At 40.4% G+C, this 21731-nt stretch overlaps 1 protein-coding gene across 8 annotated transcripts in view; it reads right to left on the bottom strand.

Annotated features, from left to right (window-relative positions):
• Window positions 1–21731, bottom strand: part of LOC144491531 (microphthalmia-associated transcription factor-like) — a 293006-nt gene that overhangs the window by 119739 nt on the left and 151536 nt on the right. For all 8 annotated transcript variants that reach the window (XM_078209460.1, XM_078209458.1, XM_078209461.1 and 5 more), the window contains one exon: window positions 1499–1748. In XM_078209460.1, coding sequence (XP_078065586.1) covers window positions 1499–1748 — 250 coding nt within the window. The remainder of the gene's footprint in view (window positions 1–1498; window positions 1749–21731) is intronic.

Consider the following 21731-nt stretch of genomic DNA (forward strand, 5'->3'; position numbering starts at 1 on the left):
CAAGGTGAGTTCAGAGTTTGGAAATAATTCCAACTCCTCTTTCCTTTCTCCAGAGGAAAAATCCAGCCTTCCCAGCAGTATAGCTTTGAAACTCAATTGTAGATATCTTTATCAATCTTTGACACCAGAAACTCCTCCCCTTCCCCATCCCACACACACACACACACCCTTACAACCCTTTTGACACGAACGTCAAAATAATTTATTGGGATTCCACTGTAGTTTTATTACAGAGTTCCAGCTGCAGGAATTTGAGGTTTTGCTACGCAAAGACAGGATGGTAGTGATAATTAGGGTGAACAAAATATTCAAAATCCGTGACCAACTTCAGTTGAAACAAAAATAGCACACATTTGTTTGAGAATTCTGGTTTTAAGTATTGCCCAGTTCATACAATTCTAACTTATTTACAGGTCCTTTTGCTAAGGAACAAAATGGAAATTACAGCAAAGTAAAATTCAAAACATGGCAAGTTGCTTTACCTTGCTGTTTCTCAGTTTCCCTCATTCAAGTGAAACTTGTCATGTCTGATTTTACAAAGCTGATTGCAGGTTTCAGACAAAATGGAAACAGAACAACACAAATCTTGTTGGTTAAAGGTGAAACTGTACATCATTTGAAGATTCAATGAAAAAATCCCTTCAAAATAACAATATTAAACAAAGAGGTAGGGATCAGGATGGAGTCTTTCTGGAATTTGTTTTTGGACGAGCCTCAGCAACCATAAAATTGATCAAAGACCTAATGCACAGAGCAGATAAATAACGGAGCTATGTATAATAGTATTCAGCCACTGTGAAATTAACCTTGTTGTGCAGTTGTTTTTAATTTGTGCTTTTGTATTCTAAGTGAAATAAATGATCAAAGTCTGAACGTTTCAAGTGACAGTTCAAATATTTGAATCAAAATGCAGATTCACAACAAGAAGAACAATCAAAATTCTTGTATTACACAAATGGAGATCCTGTGGTCATTAGGAAGGTATTTACTCTATCCCCTATAATAGGGAGATACTAACAAGCTCCTGTAGTTCCTTGTCTGATGAAGAATCAGGGTGATTAGAAGTCGTCAACTCATTGGAGGAAATTGGATTAAATGTGACCACTGGCAGAGAGTTGAAAGCCCAGCATGTATTAGATAGTGCAGTCGTTTCTGTGAAGAGCTTCAATTCAAGGCATCTGACAAAAAGTACTTGCCGAAAAATAACTTTGAAAATGAATGCAACAGCTGTATTGGAATCAAATTTGCCCTGTTATCGTTTTCAAGGACAATGCACTGTAGCGAGTATATATATGCTTTTAATTTCAACCAATCATTAACTGTTAGGATTGAAAAATATTTATACTGTGCATAATTCTCCTGCTGTTCATCTGGTTAATCTAAAATAGGGAGAATATTATTCTCTTTGTTAGCTTAATGAACATCTCTTCAAAAAGTCTGATATCTTGGGTAATACACAGTCTGATCAGGAATATAGATGTAAAGGATTAAGCTATACCTTGAGGACTTCCATTGGCACCTGGGTATTTGTGGGTAGGCTGGTGGGGACGCTGACGTTGATGGCCTGTGTCTGGCTGACTGGCACTCGCTGCTGAATGAACTGTGCTGCCTGCTGCTGCTGCTGCTGTTCTCGTCGTTCTTGCTCTTGCATTTGCTCGCGCATGAGCTGCTGTCGTAGCAGTATTCGTGATGTCATATTGGAGGAGGTTAATGGGGGTTTAGCTGATCCTTGCGGCTCTGATGAATTGCTGTGGTGGAAACCAATAATGGAGAAAACAGGCTTCTATTAGATTCTGACAACAGATGAGCAGAAAAAATATGCTTGTTAGCTACAGAATACGATTCAGTGCTAGTGATTGAGATTATTATTGACACAAAGTTAAGAGCTGGCACACAGTTTGACAATATGCAGCGTACACACTTCCAAGGTAATTTTTTTATACTTAAACTATAATAAGTTGAATAGCTGCTAGGAGTCAATGGGAATCTTCACATGGTTAAATGTAAAAGCTGAATGTGTGTTTTAACTTGTTCTCAGGGAATTGCAATAAATGACAAATGTGTGTGTTTTCTGCTCTGGGATCCATGTGCATTGATATCTGCAGTTGGCTTACCCAGTAAACCAAACAGAATCCATTCATATGGCTCTTTAAAACATTATATAAACTACAATACAAAAAGTTGAGCCTAGTCAAAGCAAATCAGACCTTCCTTCTCTTTCATCCCTTGAACTAAAGTTAAGATCTGGGGAAAGAGCGGGGCGAATGGGACTAATTTGGTTCATTCTTTCAAAGAGCTGGCACAGGCTAGGGGGCTGACTGACCTCCTTCAGTGCTGCATCATTCTACAACAGGCAGGCCATCCAAAATATCACAGAGTATTCCTATAGAGCAGCTGATCTTTAACACACAATGAGAAACTATTCAATGTTGCCTTCTAACCTATTATTTCATTGATGACTTATGTTTCAAACTTGGGAACCCTCCTGAAATTAAAAAACTTAAAAATAATAAAAAATAAAAGTCCATAAATAACTCTAAATGACAAAAACCAGAAATATACATGTGTCATTTAAATGATGACAACTGACTTCTCTAGAGTAAAGCGTGAACTTTAAAAGCTGCAAAGTGCTCAATACAAACTCAAAGAGGAAGTAGCAGGCTAAAGAACCTTTGAGGGACCTTTTCAAAAATTATACTGGAGCAATGACCATTTTAATTACGTGAGCATGGGCAGCATGGTGGCACAGTGGTTAGCACTGCCGCCTCAGCGCTCGGAACCCGGGTTCAATTCCCGGCTTGGGTCACTGTCTGTGTGGAGTTTGCACATTCTCCCCATGTCTGTGTGGGCTTCCTCCGAGTGCTCCGGTTTCCCCCCACAGTCCAAAGATGTGTAGGTTAGGTGGAATGGTCATGCTACATTGCCCCTCAGTGTCAGGGAAATTAGCAGGGTAAATACATGGGGTTAAGGGGGTATGGCCTAGGTGAGATTGTGGTCGGTGCAGACTTGATGGGCCGAATGGCCTGCTTCTGCACTGTATGATTTTATGAATCTATGAACATACAATATTCTCAGCTTCACACAGCATGAATGGAAATATTCTGTTCTGAAACAGTTAAACTAAGTATCAAAACAATTCTGTAGGACACAGAGTAATCCGATAGTCAGGTTAACCTCTGTCAATTATGTGCTACAAATACTGCTAACAGAGAACAGATATTAAGTTCAGTTACAAACCTCATACTAAAGCTAGATAAGGCAAGTTATTATTCTGCACAGGCGTGGCTATCAACAATCCAAAACATTACAGGTACATAGGGCAATTTTGACTTCCATGAGGTCTGGCAGCAAGAAAGCTTCATTTTAATGGTCAGGTCCCAATAATATGCTAACGTCAACCAAAGAGGCCAAGAAGAACTTCCCCGACCATTAAAATTGTTTGTCTGGGAGGTACCGCAGGGGAAGGATGCCTAGCATGGTAAGTAGGGAATGGCAGGGTTTTGGGGATTGGTGGGGGATGGGTGTGTTGGCAGGGTGTGATACTACACATCCTGCTGGAGTGAAGGGGGGGCAATAAGGGGTCTCGCCAAAGGGTCAGTTGGCAAGGGGGCTGCCCCCAGGCATTGGCACTTTGGCAGTGCGAGACTGGGCACACTCATATTGCCCAGGGGCACCTTGGCACTGCCCATTGGGCTGTGGGCAGTGTCAAGAGAGCAAGGCCTGATGGGGGAGGGGCCTACGGGGTGATCGGTGGGGTTGGGGGGACCCACTGCCATTCTGTATTTGGGATCGCAAGCAGAGGGAGAGAGTCCAACGATCACGACTGCCATGGGGTGGGGGGGGGCAGTGATCGAGGCTGGCTGGAGGGGTACAGGATGTGGTTGGGACTGGGCCCAGGCATGCCTGGGGACCAGCAATCAGGCCCTGGGTGGGAGGGGTGAGAGGGCCGCAGTGCGGGGATCACAGGGCTGGCCAGTGATCGGAGACCGGAAGACAGGGGCTATTGTGCATGCGCCCATCTCGGTGCTGACAGATTGGTACATGCGCAGCGGCCCACTCAGCGCTATGCTGCTGCTGTCTCCAGTGGAAATAGGCCCTGCCCCCTGATTTTTAATAGGATTTATACTAGTGCACTAAGCAGTGTAGTGCACAGGAGTGTGGAAGATTCTTCTCTGAACTCCCTCTGAAAAAAACAGCGTGATTTACTCCAGTTTTCACACGAATAACTTTGTGGTGATTAACTTGCAACACCTCAAAGCTCGTCCACCACAAATAATGCACAAATCAGGGGTTTAGAGCAGCTCCAATACTCAACAAGCTCAAATTCATTGAGAATAAAGCAGTCTGCTTGATCAATACTCTCATCAGCACAAAATGACAGCAGTGTGAAACATCTACAAGATGCACTTCTACAAGCTGCACTGCAGCATCTCAGCAAGGCACCCTCAACAGTACTTTCTAAGCCAGCAAACTCTTCCACCTAGAAGAACAAGATAGCATGGGGAACAATACCACTTGTAACTTCTCCTCTAAGCCACACACTATCCTGACTTGGAACTATATCGCAAACCTTTGATTATCACTGGGTCACAATCCTGGAACGCCATCCCCAACAGCACTGTAGTTGTATCTACAGCACATGGACTGCAGCAGTTCAAGAAATTGACTCACCACCACATTCTCTAAAGCAATTAAGGATGGGCAGCAAATGCTCACATCGTGCGATGCTCACATCCCACGAACGAATAAGAAAAATGGATCATTGAGTGGGCCAAGGTCATCTATTCACTCCCGCAACCAAGGAATCTTGCTTGGCTCGAACAAGCGGAAGATATTTTAAAACATATGGGGAGAGAAATAAGGGTAAAGTACATCATATTCTTCTGAATGAACCATTAATTAATTTGAAAAAAATATTTATCAAGATGTTTTCAGAAAAACATTTGGGATATCAGGCATATATTCCAAACAGAGGTTCGGCCATAAATGCATTCATCAGAAGGACCAATGCTCACCAATGGAAATTTCCAAACAAATCTCCAGCAGAGAAGCTGATGTTTATGGTGTGAATTAAACTACCCACCAAGAGTTTGAAATGGAATGCATTTTACTATGTATACCAGTACCATATTGGCTTTAGTGCAGAGGTCCAATTAAAACATAACCCATTGTGAGACATTCAGTCCTGATCTGTATTCAGTTATTAAGCCATAAACTCGAAGATCTGCATGCACAAAATGTTTGATCATCATTAACGTGGGCAATATTCTACTTTAGCTATTTACTGGTATAACCCTACACTAATGTTCAAGCATTACAAATTGAGAATTCTGCTTCCTTTTTTATATTTGCTGATTCATTCACAAAAATCGCAAATTTTGACAGGCTAGATGATGTGTCATCTACAGCATTGTTTCACATAAATCATTTCCTTCAGATGCCACAGTCATCCTTACAGACTTTGAGCAGTGCTCGACATTTCTAATTTTACAGATGACAGCAGCAAAATAATTAAAAGTATTCTCCTGTGGTCAATTTCCACATGGAAATCTTTAAAAGAAAACCTGCATTCTAAGGCAGTAAAGTGAATGTATAAACCGATACACTAATGTTTCAAACACATTCATTTTTATAGGTCATACAGGAAATGACATTGTTGTATTACGTAGAATCTATTTTAAAATACTTTTATACAGCACCTTGAAATTAGATGAAAACATCCAGGTCAAAATGTATAACTGTTAACTTTATATGTCTATACAATGGGGCAATCTTGTTTACACCCACAGGACTCAATATGTCCAAGGAGGTAGAGATGATGTGAAGAGGTTAGAATGGCTGAAGAACCCAGAGAGGAGGACAGCCTGCTCAGCAACTGGAAAAACGGCAAAAGGAGACTGCTATGGACAGCCATCAGCACAGAAGTGCGGAAACGACACGGGGCTGGCGGTGGCGGGGGGTGGGGGGGGCGGGTGTGGGGAGCTCAGTTGGAGAAAAGAGGACCATTGTGGGTGGAAGAGAAGACAGTGAGAGTGAGGAGAGAGGAAAGCATGGAAACAAAGACTGGTCACTTATGTATGTTGGAACATTTTGACCCAGTGATGATCAAAGAACATCAATCAGCTGGCATTTTTAAGGAGGGATGTTGAGTGGCTCAGAGGGAAATCAAGAAACAATATTTTCCTATTGGTGATCCTAAAACAGGAGCTGGACATCTAAATGCCATATCAAGAGCCATGTGCTTATTTTAGCCAGATACCTATGCACTTCTGAGGGTAATCAGAACGTTTACTTTGTTCTGATAATAATCCTCTATTTCCTTCTGTTGTCACTTACATATTATTTGTTTACAATTTATGCAATTAAACCATGAGTTACAGGTTTATTTTTTAAAACTACATTAAAAGAAGCAAAAGTAATAATATATGTAACCCAACTTGTAGCTTTTAAAAATTTGTCCTTATATAACAGATAATTCAATAGCAACAAACACTTGGTTTTTTTGTGCACACACTATATACAAAAATAAAAGCTCTCTTTCTATTCAAGATCTGTCAGTTTGAAACATTCCCAGAGCCACTAATCCTTTACATAAAGTGAGAGGAATACTTCTGTGCCACAACAAATGCGGCTAGTGTATAATCAGACTAATTAGCTCCTAAGTCAGTGCATAAATTATTATAGTCTCAAAGTGCAGCCTGACACTAGTATTTAGGGTTGTCAAACAAATCAAAGTTACCCTCGACATTACTAGTTTAAAACTGTGCACTAAACAATTTAATGGAGAATTTTAGTAAGGATATCATGCAGCTGCGCTTTTAAACAAAAATGCCTCTAAATGTTGCAGCAAACTGCAAAGTTGTGTCAAAGGCATTCTTTGATTCCATAATATGCAATAAAGCTAACATTCCAAATTCTTGATGGAGTTATTTTCCATCAGGCTATGGAGAAAGAATTTTCAAAATACTATTTAAAATTCTGCTTAAAATATTCCGGAAAAATAAAGTCACATTTAAAAATGCTTTTCTCTTTCAGCATAACAGATAAACAGTGTACCCAGTCAAATCTACAACATGTTACTATACTATGTGGTCCTCCTACTATAATCAATATTAATTTTGCAAAGCAATCAATTGTGATAAAGAGGATTAAACATCACCCAAACAACTTTGACCTTTTCAGTTTCTGTAGTGCTCAAGTCATGTGCACAAAAGGACGATCTTTTTGGTGTGGTTAAAATGGGATAAGGCAAAGATCAAGTAAGTAAAAACGGTAGATTACGACCATCCTTTTCAAAGTATGTTAAGAAGAGCAAAACAATCTGTAGTGTGTCAAAATAAGACAGAACAAATGTTTAGAATGAACGGATGTAGGAATGTTTGAATCCAGTTCATTTTCTGAAGCTCATATGAACCCAAAGAAAGGACAGTTTAAGTCATTGAAAATTGGAATACTGTGTAAGGATTTGCATAATTGAACTTTCATTTTTAAAAAAGGATCTTGGCTATTTTGTATTCAAGTGTAAAATAATACTTGAGTTGGAGAGTTGATGTGAACTCTTTGTAGCTTTCAAATGCTCAAGTGTGCCCTGCATGCTCCATGCATCCACCTCTTTGTATCTCTTAAAACAGGAGCATCACCCAACAGACTGCTCGATAAAGCCATTTTGTGGGTAAGTTATAAAATTAGTCTAATTGAGAATTAACTAGAACACTGCCACATACTATGAATAATAACACTAAAAATGTCTGCCTTAATCTTATAAATTCAGGTTACTTTCCATGTCATTTAATGGTGTTTATTTATTATCTCATGAATAAAGATTTTTCTTTGCTTTTCATAACCTTCAGCAATGGGTTACAGTAGGATCTTTCACTTCACTGACGGGTTTTTCACGTTTGTCCTGTACAAGTGTGAATTGGCCCAGAACGTTCGATCTCCATGGGGTTTGTACCCTGGACGTACCCCAGAAAATATGCAAGGGCACCACCTGGAAGTCCACCACCTGGGCTGCACAGGAATTGCCCGGGAAGTTAAAATTTCCAATGGGCAATTACCCTGCACTTGGAGCCATCCAATACTATGATTTAAATCGAAGACATCAGATGGTTCCAACTCTCTTAACAGAATAGTTAACAGTTAGAAGGATTAAAACCACTTCTAACTCCTGCTAACTACAAGACTGAATGCTATCCCTCATCCCCAATCCTTTCACTACCCTCCTGTCCATCTTCCCAGCACTCCTGAGCCCCTCCTCTGTGTCCACCCAACCCCAACCCCCCCGAGCAGTCCCAAACCTCCACCACTGACACCCATCTCCTAACACTAGTGCCACAAGAAGAGGACATAGCTTCACTTCCCCTGACATTGCAGCCCTGCACTGGAATAGGTCCAGAGCAACTGGTTGAAACATTTATTACCAGGCCCACAGTGGAAGATCAAATGATAAATGTGCAGCTCCTGACTTGGGTAAGTCAAAAGGAATGGAGTGGCAACCCAGTGGTGATGACCACTGAGAGGAAGTTCTGATTCAATATTTCTTAGCACTAGTACAAAAATAAAAATATTGAAACTGCTAGAAATCTGACAAAAAACAAAGCTGCTTAACAAATTGAAGGATGAATTAATATTTTGGATGCATCTTGAGGACGGTACCAAAGCCTCTCTTTTCAAACAATAATTGGTCTATGGTGCTATTTTCAGTATCTCTATATTGTCAGTGATAAATTGTTTTCAAGTTTTTCTTTTTATCTCCTAATTCTCATCTTAATAAACTTTGACCTTTCATATATCACTCTACTCTCTTACACTAATCTCTTATGCCAATTTCCCTACTTAACCTCACTGAAATGATCATCTTGAAGTGATCTCCTTCTCATTAATGATATTAACTGCATAGAGTTCAATGGAAGTTAACATTTAAAATAATTAATGGCTCCATCGTTGATTTCTTATCTAACAACTTTCTGACTATTTAATTCACAGCTTTAATATCTGCTATCAGATTAATATTTTCACATACCTATTTTAAACTCACACCCCCAGAGACAAAAGTCTAACATTATCACTGCAACATAAATGAAAACTTTTTTCCACATAAATGAAAACTTCTCTTTATATTTACCTAAATTTTCAACATGCCCTCCTGGTTATTAAGGCTCCAAAAAGTGTGCACTTGGAAAACTTGGCCCTATAACCTGCATCTGGATATAGAACCCATTTTCCAGAAGAAAATAGTCCATGTAATATTCTGAAAGTTTCCAAATTTTTATTGCGGGAAAACATTCACACAGGATCAGCCACTGTCAAGGTTCATTGCTCATTCAACTATTAAAATCTGAAAATGGGCTTAACTCTTACAAGGCACCATAGAAGTTATTTTCGGTTAACGGGTCAAAATGTGCTAAAATGGGTATCATGTTAATAATGCACACCTGTTTGAAAGTCTGGGTTTAGAACACCAGTATGGCCTTGAATTACTGATCATCATTTGAACTTGCCTGGAGGTGCTAAAACAGAGACATCCAAAGATTTAGCACCTCAAGCACTAATTAGATGCAATTTGCTTTGGGCATTATATGTGGGCTGCATTTACTTCCACTGTCAGTGTCCTGCTTTATATACAATGCCTTCTGTGCCCAATGGCACTGCAGGGACTGGGTGCTTATCGGGCACAGAATCACGTTTTGGTTCGATGTTTTAAGCTTCATTTGTGATGTGTTTTTGTTTAAGGCCGCATCCCTTTATGTATTTTAATTGGTTATTTGATTTGCCTAAAATAGGCTGGTATGTAGTATTACATTTCAGGATGACTTATAGAGACCAAGAGGGCACGCACTTCTCAGACAGGGCATTGGTCCGGAGAAGTTTTGTCCTGTGCCAGGGAGTATCCATCTTCCCACATGTTTCCCCCCTCTTTTGCAGTAGCTGGTGCTCCTCTACCTGGTCTCATGTCCTTCTCATACAGACTGAGGAGAGCCCCTAGCAATATGCTAATACCTTTCTCTGGGTGACTCCTTAAAATATTGAATAAAGGAGCACAGCAATTACATATTTTTAGGTGAGATCCTCAGATTTTCCAGAATAACTATTGACAGAATGATGGTACAGTATTGACAAAGTCTTTCAGAGTATTTCAAAAGTCGTCTTTAAACCAGCAAAAGGCCTCTTCAAATCAGCAAAGATCCTCCCAGTTACTCTCCCCAGCAACCCCACACGTTGACCACGGATAATCCATCTAATCTACTCGTCTTTCGACTATGGGAGGAAACCAGAGACCCGGAGGAAACCCACGCAGGCACAGGAAGAACGTGCAAACTCCACACAGGCATTTACCCAAGGCCAGAATTGAACAGGGGTCCCTGGCACTGAGCCCACCGTGCCGCCCTTATGCATAAATCTTGTGCAAAATGTGGATGAAGCCTTATGTTTCAGCTTAAGATCCTAACTTGACCACCTTCGGAGGCTCTTTAGTACCCAATTTTTTCCAGAGAAAATCGAATCACCCCCTGTCAGTAGATTTTCATTGCATAAAAATAGTCGATGAATCCCACACAATAAGCTTTTTATGTATTCAGGCAGATTTCAAGGGACGTGAACCGATTTCAACTTGTTGACAAAGCCAACATTGTATTTTTTTGGCTTTTTCAGGAGTGGCAAGGTATGGCAGGAGCTGCTGGATTTTTTAAATTGTTCACATGAACATATTCATTTTTCCCCAAACAGTTCTCTAAAATGCACTGCATTTTTGAAGTCAAGCATTGACAAACTGCATTTCGACAGGGATAACAGATACAACAGAAATTTCACTGAGTTGTTAGAAAGTTCACTCCCAACTGTAGGGACCAACTTTCAGTCACACAGTTCATCCAAGCAGAATTCCAATCCATTCCCTTCAAGAACTTAGTTGATTCTCCACAGGCAGCAGCTTCCAAGCAAACAAGGTTCTGCCCTTGCATTCTCCCCAGTATGGCACACTTGCTTTCAAAACTCAACTCCTCTCCAGCTTTTTTGCCTCTACTTCACTTCACTTTCTGTGCACCTGTGTGCTGATCACCTTCTGCCTCTAGCTCTCCTGTTCTCCAGCTCTCCTTTGTGTCTGGCCACTTGGCTTCCATATCTCAACTTCATTCGGTACTGCTTCCAGATCGAAGTCACAAGATCTCATGGACCAGTATTTATTTACGATAAAAATTATAACTGAAGGCAGCACGGGGCACAGTGGTTGGCATTGCAGCCTCACAATGCCAGGGACATGGGTTCAATTCCAGCCTTGGGAACTGTCTGTGTGGAGTGGCGGTCTGGGTAAAATGCTCTTTCAGAAAGTCAGTGCTAACTCGATGGGCTAAATGGCCTCCTGCTGCATTGTAGGGGTTCTATGGTTGATCCCTTTGCAATTTACACAAACTTTTGAATTTCTTTTCCAATCATTTTTAAAATAATTACAGATTTCCCAGGGATTGTTGCTGTTTTCTGTTACTTTTGTTATTGATCATTATTACTGCTTTTGGGTCAAAAATCAAACCATAGTTGCTGTAGGTTCTGGCAATACTAATGCTGTATCATATAACAGGAGTGTACCATCATTTATAATTCTAATAATATGTTATTCCTGAGCAATAACATCCTTAACAGCCAGCAAAACATGTATGGAGATTGGAGGTCTTGTGGTGCAGTGGATAGTATCCTTGCCTTGAAGCCACAAAACGTAACAGACTAAACAGGCTGTCAACCTTCAAATCCTTCCAATACATCAACTGCCAGTACTAAAAGTTGGAAGAGTCTCTTGGTCAGCCTCTGATAGCTGCAGCACAACAGCCCCCCCACATTATCAAACTCCATGCACAACCTCTTGCCAGAGGCTATACTCTGAAACAAGCTTTCTCCTCATTTCTAGGGATGATAATGATAATGTATGGTGATCAGAAACACTAACTTCGATGCTGGCAGAATAATGCCATGCTGGAAACATCCTGCTCTCCTACTAGATCAAGAACACAGTTTAATTCCTCACTTCTATGATGCAAAGTCACAGTACTATTGTCCACCTCTTACAAACATGAGTCTGCATTTAGGATGGGACTGGAATATTTTTTCACTCTCACAATTTTACCAACAAACATTCAAACAAAGCTAAGTACACATACATACACTCTGTAAATATGAGATCACATGTCCATTACTGATCAGAAATGCAATTTATAATATCGGGATTTCCAATTAGGCACATGTGGCTTGTGGCTAAGCCAGAAATGCATTAAACCACAATTCTAAATAGAATACTAACATAATATTTCCAAAGATGGTCTAATAAAGTTAGAAGAGATTCCTCAGAATACACCATAACACAAATTGTTCATGGTTGACTTTCAGTTTTTTTTCCTTTTCCAATGACGGTAAGTAATATCATGCAGCAACCACTCTTAGCAAGAAGATTCAACAGAATAGCTCCTTGCATTAGACTCTGCTGGCAGGAAAACCTGACAATCTCATCATTTTTTTCCATTTAAACCCAACAGTTTATCATTTCAACACCATACGTGAACTCAATTTGTATTGTTTCCTTGGTGCTTACTTGCTGAACAAAAACAACAACTTAACTTGCTTCAAATTTGAAAAACAGACGCAGTTCGAGAAGAAACATTCCTGAGATGCATGTAACTGCTGGTTATTAGCTGTTATATAGATTTTATAAACATTTCTCAAAATAATTTTTAAAATTCTTAGGGCAAAATCATTTCAGAACTTGGCAAAGTCCAATTTTGGGCAGGGAAAGCAGCGTTTAGCCCACCAACGGCAATGGCAGCTTTTTCTGCTATTTAGTGTGGCACTCGGTGAAACAACTTTACAGGCACAGATTCCATGCTGTATTGCTGGCAGGCAGCCTCTGATTTGCCTGGCCATCAATTCAGCAATTCAATGTTCTGGGTGCCATATTTAAAGGTCACCCCTGCACACAGCTATCACACTTTTGAGTTTGATGGCAGTCATGGCTGCCAGATGCACAAAACCTTCTACATCCAAGTTTACAGACACAGTGGAGACCCACCACGATTTATCATACCACACTTTAGGCAAAGACCTGCAACCAAGGTGACAAATTCAGCATGGGAGGCACTGGCAGTCAATGCCAATGCCCTGCAGAAGAGGACAGCCGTCCATTGCCACAAGAGTATGAATTATTGTCTCTGTTCCACCAAGATAAGAATCTATCATGATCTTATTGAATGGCGGAGCAGGCTCGAGGGGCCAGATAGCCTACCCCTGATCTTAGTTCTTATGTTCTATTCTCATCACTCAACTCTCAAACTCACAGACCCATCACACAGGGATCTCACTCAATGCCAGCTCAAGACACACCATTGCTAACTCTCCAAGACGCATCTTCATCTCCCGTGTGAGTTGTGTCCTCATCACCTCACTGCTCCCACTCTCCATACACACATGCCAGACATCCTTATCATCTGCCTTGCTGGCATCCTACTTGCACTCTCTTCATGCAGGACAAACTGGCACACAAGATGGAGAGATCCCAAATACGTGGAGGGATGCCAGAACTAAAAGGTCCTCATTAACTCCAAGGAGAGAGCAATTCAGCTAGCCAGTGAGGTTGGCGGAATTGAACCAAGTGAGGATCCAGCACTGCAGCTCTATTAGGCTGCCATGCTGTGCCTGATGTCACCTGTTCCCCAAGCCTTGCCATGCACTAATGACCTCTGCAGTCATATCTGGGAAGTAGTCGAGGGAGTCCATGAGCCAGGTTCTCAACTCCAGCCCTGACCTCCCTCCTACTCCTCGAGGATGCATATGTAATGAGCTGAACAGCACAAGATTGTGCATGGTCAGCTTTGCTACCTCACAGCAGAAATCACTCCCACTTCCACATCCACCACCAAACCTAGATTCCAGAACAAATTACGGCCACTCAAGGCAAAAGTGACATTTTTCCTGACCTTTGTTGAAATTCTCCATCTCTCTCAACCACTCAAAGTTGTTCCTTAAATCCTCCCTCTCTTGATTTAGATTTTGGTCATCTTTGTATTGTGCCTTATGTGTCTGTATCAAACATTGATTTCCTTTTAAACATTCCTGTGGCATGCCTTAGGACATTTTACTACGTGAAAGGCACTATAGAGATACACACTTATTGTGTTACTTTCTAACACTGGGATCAAAGGTCAGGTAAAAAAGGAGGCCAAATTTGCCAGATCTCTCCCTCCCTTTTATACTTCTTTGGAATTTTTGAAAATTCCTTAATGGAATCATGGATCTAAGCTTCTAGCAGCTACGGGCACAGGCAATTGGAACAGGCTGAGACATCTGAATGCACCCTCTTCCCAAATTTCCTTATACAGTGCTTGCTGGGTACCACCACTCAAGAACAAGGAGTAAGTTAGGCCCAAAGGGTCTTGGGAGGATTACTATAGGACAAGCAAAGACGTTTTCCCCCACCAGCCAGAATGTTAACAGGTAATCCTCACACCCATCAACAACTAATAACACATAACTACAAGCCTCAAAGATCTAAAGCTGCCTTTCTGCCAACACTTCACTGAAACCCTTCATAAAATGCTTTTATTACAACAAGACTATGATAATACTGCAAAATGCTCCTGATCATCCTCCCATCCACCACTATCCATTAACTTCAGTTAATCCAAAGATTTTAAAGTGATTTATATAATATGTTATTTGTCAACCAGTTATGGGATGCAAACTATCCTTATCGGAACACATTCGGCAATGCCTCTGGCCTCTACTGTCCAACCTTGGTTCACGGTCTCCAAATGTCTCATATTTAAAGTTCTCATTCTTGTACTTTATGATTTCACCTCATGTCTATAACCTCTTCTAGCCTACATTCCCTCCCCCCCCCCCCCCCCCCCCCCCCCGCCAAAATCTTCTTACTTTGGGTCCAGTCTCATGCATCTACTGTTTCTTTTTATCATGCCACAGACAGTTATGCCTTCAATGGTCCAGGGACCAAGGAAGAGAATTACCTCCCCTGAACTCCTCTGCCTTTCCACCATCCGGCTTCTTTATCAGGACTACCTCTTTGAACAAGCACTTGACCGCATCAAATGATCTCTAGATTTGCATATATTTAACTCCTGCCTCCGTGAGGCACCTCAAGACAGTTTCCTCCCACTAAAAGATACTCTGTAATAGTGCTTCCCAAAGTTTTTCTCAATGGGACCCCATTTGAATGTTACAGGTTTTGTGTGGCCCCATAGTAAAAATTTGGGGATTGTTAGGGGATAGAAGAGTGCTTAAGATTGTTGAGCGGGGCAGGGGGAGTTATTGACTAGGGGCAGAGGGTGTTGAAAAAGCAGGGTATACACAAAAAAAAACAAAGACCCACCAATTTACAGGCTCTGGTTTGATCAGCAATTGGGCCTCAGAGACCAGATTATTAAGCCATGCCTGCTATCAGAAAAAAATAAAAAAATTAAAGGGGTCTTCCAGCTGTCAAAATTCAGTCTCAGTTCCATGGCTGCCAATTTCTGATCTGAATCATGATCCACAGTTTTGGAACCCTTCATCTATAATGCCTATTATTGTTGATGTCATCATTGATATTCCAATATAGACTCTGTTGCTGGATAGGTTTCTTGGGCTCAGACAACAGCTGGACAATTTTCCTGTATCACTATGTGAGTACATCTGAATCAAGTACCTTCTGGCCAGCTATTTTACTGAGTCTTTCCTGTTTCCCTTTCCCAGGTGAGGAAATTATGATCTGATGCTACTGAAGATGTGACCTAGCCAATCTCTCGCTAGTCAGGAAGAGTTGTGCTCAATAGAAAAAATATATACTCTGTTTCACTGAACATCTCCATAGAGTTACTGAAGCCGTTCAATGTACTAATAGGACCTGGAGAGGGAGCCAGAGAAGCCGAGGCTCAGTCTAGCCTGAGTAAACTGGAATCAGACAGTAAGACTGCAACCTAGCCAGAGGGTGAGCTATAGTCAAAGAGCCAGAAATCTGTCCAGGGAGACTGATGTAAATATCTTCTTCTTGTAGCAATAGAAGGAACTATTGTAAAAAGCTCTGAGAAAAGGAAAGGACACATAGAAAGAACTAAAATAAATCAGCACAGAGAAATAGAAACTGAGAGAAGCAATTTAAGAATGAATGAATGTAAAGTAAAATGGGATTTAAAATACAAGGTTGGGTCACCAGTACCATTAGCACCATACTGCCATTTGGGGTGAACCACACTGAGGACCTGGCTTTAAAGTTTACTGTTGAGCTGTAATTCAAAATGCACATGTCCGGCCATAAGCAATATCAGCAATCAGATTCCTGGAAGACGAGATTCAAGGGCAGCAGGAAATCAGAATCTGGAAGAATCAGGCAAAGGTGAATTAGGCAGATTTTTGATCTACAGGGGATTTAAGGAGAATGGGTTGGGTAAGTGCAGCAGGTTAAGGCCACAGTGAGATCAGCCATGATCTTACTGAATGATAGGGGAGGCACTGTCTCATGTGCCAGACTCTTGTCAGCTAAATCTTGCAGTCTCAAGTTCATTATTATGGTCCGTCAATACCTGTGTCTTCCCAGGTATCACGCTTAAAATTGCAATATTTTAAAGTGGTCTTTACACTGCCTATTTAGCATACCATTTACCCAACTCTGATAATCCCTTAATTTTGAAAATAAGTTTTTCCTTTCTTTCACTTAAGAAAATCAAATAGTACTGTTCATCATTGTATAACTATCAAGCACTTGTTGCGTGCCATTGGCTGCTGTGTTTCTTTCACTATAACAGTGAATGACACTTCAAAACTACTTCATGGTTGTAAAACATTTTCAGACGTCCTGAGGCGTTGAAGCATGCCTCAATCTAACATCCAAAAACACTCCCTAGACATTGGAGGCCTGGAATGAATGCTACCACTCTTTTCCAAACCTTTCCTAATCCATTTCCACACTTTTTCAGCTAGGAAGTAAGGAAAAGGGCATGGAATAATGAAACCAAATCATACTTCCCAAACCCCCAATCTCTACCACTTAATAATGCAAGAGCAGGAGACAGATGAGGACACAATTACCTCTACATTCGCTTCCAAGTCACACAACATCCTAACTTTGAATACTAATATATTGTCTCATCATCATACAGTTAAATCCTCAAATTCCCTACCTAACAAGTATTGTGGGATCACCTTCATCACATGGACCACAATGGTTTAAAAAAAACAGCTCACCACCACTTTCTGCAGTGCAATTACAGATAGACAATAAATGTTGTCTTTGCCAATGACACCCTCCGATCCCCAAAATGAATGCTAATAAATACTGGGCTGGCCCTACAAACTTCCAAACAATTAGAGTAGCCATGGGACAGCTATACAATCTCACCTTAAGGGGACATGGAAATTTATTTTCGAATTCCTGCAGTCAAAAGAATAAATACAACGTGCAAAGTTAAAAAGTTAACCAGCTATTATCCTCACACTAATGCGAGCAACATGGAGACAGTGTGCAAATATCTATGGCGATTCCCCGGACCGTTGCTGTCACAGAATGGCACAGCGAGCAAAACAACTGTGCATGTCCCACAGGATAATACGGGAGAGGAAATGAAGTATAATCTTAAAAAGCCGGATGTAGATTTAATATCATTAATATTAGAGATCCATTTTTAAGAAAAACAAATGTGTCTATGAATGGGAATGAGTACAGTATAGCCTTTCCAAAGCATATGCATTTTTAAAGATTTAGGAAAGCACTCCAAGTTGAACCAGATTGAATCTGCCAATATTTTTTTGAGACCACCAATGTTAACAATGTCTTACACGCCCCCTTCAAGGGCAAATCTCATGCACAACTAGACTTGCAGAATTCACAGAGTACAAAAAGCTTTTGCTGAAGGTCACATTGTTCTGAAGTTGCAGCTTCTAATATTTACAGTGTTTACACAGCAGCCAATATGAAGGTCTAACTTGATAATGCAAAACACTATAACTGCCATGAAATGTTTACACATAGCTCAATAAAACAAGCTGGGGTCCTACTGTAAATACAAATAGTGCCGCTTAAGTATGGCTACAAAAGTATTACATTTTTAGAGGTACTTATTACCGTCATACAAAAATGAAAGATAAAAAAATCTCTGACAGCATAGATCAGAAGGTAAAGTGCATTTGCGTAGCAGGAGCCTGTAAAACTGTGCTGGCCATGTTTCTATTTCCATTGGCAAAAATAGTAGAACATACATGATGACTACAACCACAACCACCCACCGCCCCCTCCGCCGCAAAACTGCAAGTGTAACAAGAACCTTTCCTTGCCGAGGATGTTGTTGCAATAGGGATGGAGTTCCACTCTTCAAAATACATGAAAATATTTCACCTGAAGTAGCACACTTCTTTAAATTTCATAACATCACCTTGCCATGCCACAGACTGCCCCCCTCCCCAAAGAGCTGGAACTCCATAATACAATTCAATGGTCAAAATTTGCATTTCAAGCAAGGTATGTTTTTAAGATATTTTTGGAAAGAATGAGAAATGTGCATTTTGTTAACAGAGGAATCTGACCTCTGCTTTGCTCCACTAATTTCTGGCTGTGCCTCTGGCACAACAAAGGTCAGCACCATATGCACGCAGACTGCATTGTTTCTGATTGCCGTTCCCAACTCATAAATAGCTCTTCTAAAATGAATCAGCATTGGAACACCATTTTTGTCAGGTAACAAAATTTCCAACTCTTTCTCCAATGTAACATTTAAAGTTTACTCATAAATTGATAGAAATGTTGATTTTAAATGTTATATCTTAGATATAACATAGATAGTTTGCGCAATTATAGCTTGGGTGCTGTAAAATGATTCATTTTAGGTCTTTTAACAATAATGCAGTTGCACATGCACACATATGGGAAGATTTATGGCTCGTACAGGTTCTCGCTATTTTCAAATAAAATAGCTACAAAGGAATTTTATTAGGGACATCTACGTAAAAGAGATTAAGGAGACCATTCATAGTCTTTGTGTTTCCTGTTATTTATGCAAGGAGTGCTCAGGCACCCTGAGATGCAGACAGAGAGCAAGGTGTCCACAAAACCTACAATTGTCATGACAATGCAACAGTTTTGGGGGAACATCTATGGTTGAAGAATGTTCAAAATGATTAAAGCTACATTTACAATTGTTGGCATTCCCTCTTCCACACATACAACCTACATATCTACTATCTTCTGTCTGAAGATCACAGAATGGTTAAAGCACAGAAGGAGACCATTCTGCACTGGCTCTCTAAATGAGTAATTCAACTAGTGCCATTTGTCTGCCTTTTCCCCATTAATCTGCACATTCTTCCCTTTCAGATGATTATCTAATTCCCTCTTAAATGTCTCAATTGAACCTGCCTCCACCACACCCTCAGGCTGTGCATTCCAGATCTTAAGCACTCACTGCATAAAATAATTTCTTGTTTCTTAACTGCTTCTCGTGCCAATTATCTTAAATCTATACCAAGTCCTCAGAAAATTGCCTCTAAAATCAGGAAGATGGAATACAGCGATTCAATGGGTCTCATGCCACGCTTTTGAATGACTATCCACTCTGTCCAGACCCCTCATGATTTTGAGCACCTCTTAAATCTCCTCTCAACCTTGTCTTCTCCAAAGAAAACAATCCCAACTTCTCCAATCTAACAACAGTACTGAAGTTTCTCTTAGCTGGAAGCATTCTTTGTGAATCTTTTCTGCACCCGCTCTGTTATTCCTAACTGTGGCATCCAAAACTGGATGTAACATACCCCAGTTGAGGCTGAACCAGTGTTTTCCCTAAGTTTAACATAATTTCCTTGCTTCTGAATGCCTGTTGATAAAGCCAAGGATGCTGAATACTTTATTAACCTGCACTCTCTCAACCTGTCCAGCCACCTTCAATGACTAATGAATTTTTACACCCATGCATAAACCAAGGGAGCAAATTATGAAAATACAATTTATACTTTTTCAAAAAAAAACATCTGGAGGGATATGCCCATTAAGGTGTTAAATAGTCCTCAAGATTTTCTGTTTTTAACCTCAATTTACCCTCAAATGTTTCAGTAGCCTACAAAAGTAAAGGTTGAGGCAGGGAGATGAGAGAGAGAGAGAGAATGAGGATGTCATCTTCCATGTGAAAATCAGGGGAAATTTCCACATCATAAAATCCACAACAGGAACAAATACATGGAGTTATTTTTCCACTGACTCTGCAATTTAAATTTTCCAATCTGATTTTACTTAGAATGTTTTATTATTTTACTACTGTATAACCTTTTTTTTAAAGTTTATTATGTCCCTTGACACCAGAGAGGAAATCTAAAGCCAGGCTCTCTGACATTCTCTGGGTGAAAGAGCCTGCTAAGCAATCTATTCCAAATTTCTTTCTCCACGGCAGTTGCTTTGAATTAGTTTGAGTGGCTGATAGAGCACATCTGGACATAGTAAAGAAATAAGTCAAGATCAGGAGGAATGAAGAAGCTTGGTTGCTAAACATTAAAGTTTCAAGTTTATTAGTGTCACAAGTAGGCTTATATTAACACTGTAATGAAGTCACTGTGAAAATCTCCGAGTCACCACATGCCAGCGCCTGTTCGGGTACACTAAGGGAGAATTTAGCATGGCCAATGCACCTGACCAGCATGTCTTTTGGACTGTGGGAGGAAACTGGAGCACTTGGAGGAAACCCACGCAGACACGGGAAGAACATGCAGACTCCGCACAGACAGTCGCCCAAGCCAGGAATCGAACCCGGTGCTGTGAGGCAGCAGTGCTAACCACTGTGCCACCGTGCTGCCCATGAAGCATGAAGTAACTGAAGAGTTATCATTTTTCAAATTTAATTGGACTTATCATTTGGTAGCATACTTAAAGACACAAAGATAAACACAGCAGGTCCCATCAGATGCTATCTCCAGGTAAAGCTCAAAGATGCACACAACCAAATCTTTAAGTGCATGGAAAAAGCATGGGGGTTTGTTGAAAATTGAGGGGGTTTGCAAATTTGTCTTTTTTTTTGTAAAATTCAGTCACAATTAAATTAGGAATAATGTAAACTTCTGGAAATATTACTGCAAATTAGGAAGAGCCGAAAATGAAAAACAATATAGTCATTGTAATTCATTGCTTCAGCCACCGCTTGTTTTAAACCCTGGTACATCTTTGTATAAAGTTCACATCATCATGTTGTATAACACAAAACAAATGCAAGTGCATCACTGTGGATTACGCAAAAATTGACCCACAGTCAGAGTTACTGAAATTGCAGTTAAAATTAGCACTGAAGCTGTGTAGCAAAACTACCAGTGTTCCTCATTCGTTGGAAATTTCACAAGGAAATGAGAAAAGGTCAGGGGTGTGAGACGAGCCAAATCGCTCTTGCAGAAAGACAACATGTCTTCAACTGGTCAAATGGTCTCCTTCTGTGCTGTAACTAGTTCTAAAATGATTCTAAAGTGTTTTGTCCATTAAGTACTTTGAAAAAGTAAAATATTTCAGACAAATCACAATTCTGCCATAAACAGCATCAGATAGCTTTCAGCTCTCCATGGTTGTTATACTCATTACAACAATAATTTCGAGGACTTTGCAGCTTCCAAATTACTTTTACTGACCCCACGTTATTTCCAGTTATGTTTTTATTAGTTGTCCTAATAACACAGCAGCCTGCACTGATTCAAACTCGAAATGTAACTTGAAACTTGAATTATTAACTGTTGCACTGGTAATG

This window comes from Mustelus asterias, chromosome 3 (assembly GCF_964213995.1).
Source record: "Mustelus asterias chromosome 3, sMusAst1.hap1.1, whole genome shotgun sequence".
Classification (NCBI taxonomy): Eukaryota; Metazoa; Chordata; class Chondrichthyes; order Carcharhiniformes; family Triakidae; genus Mustelus; species Mustelus asterias.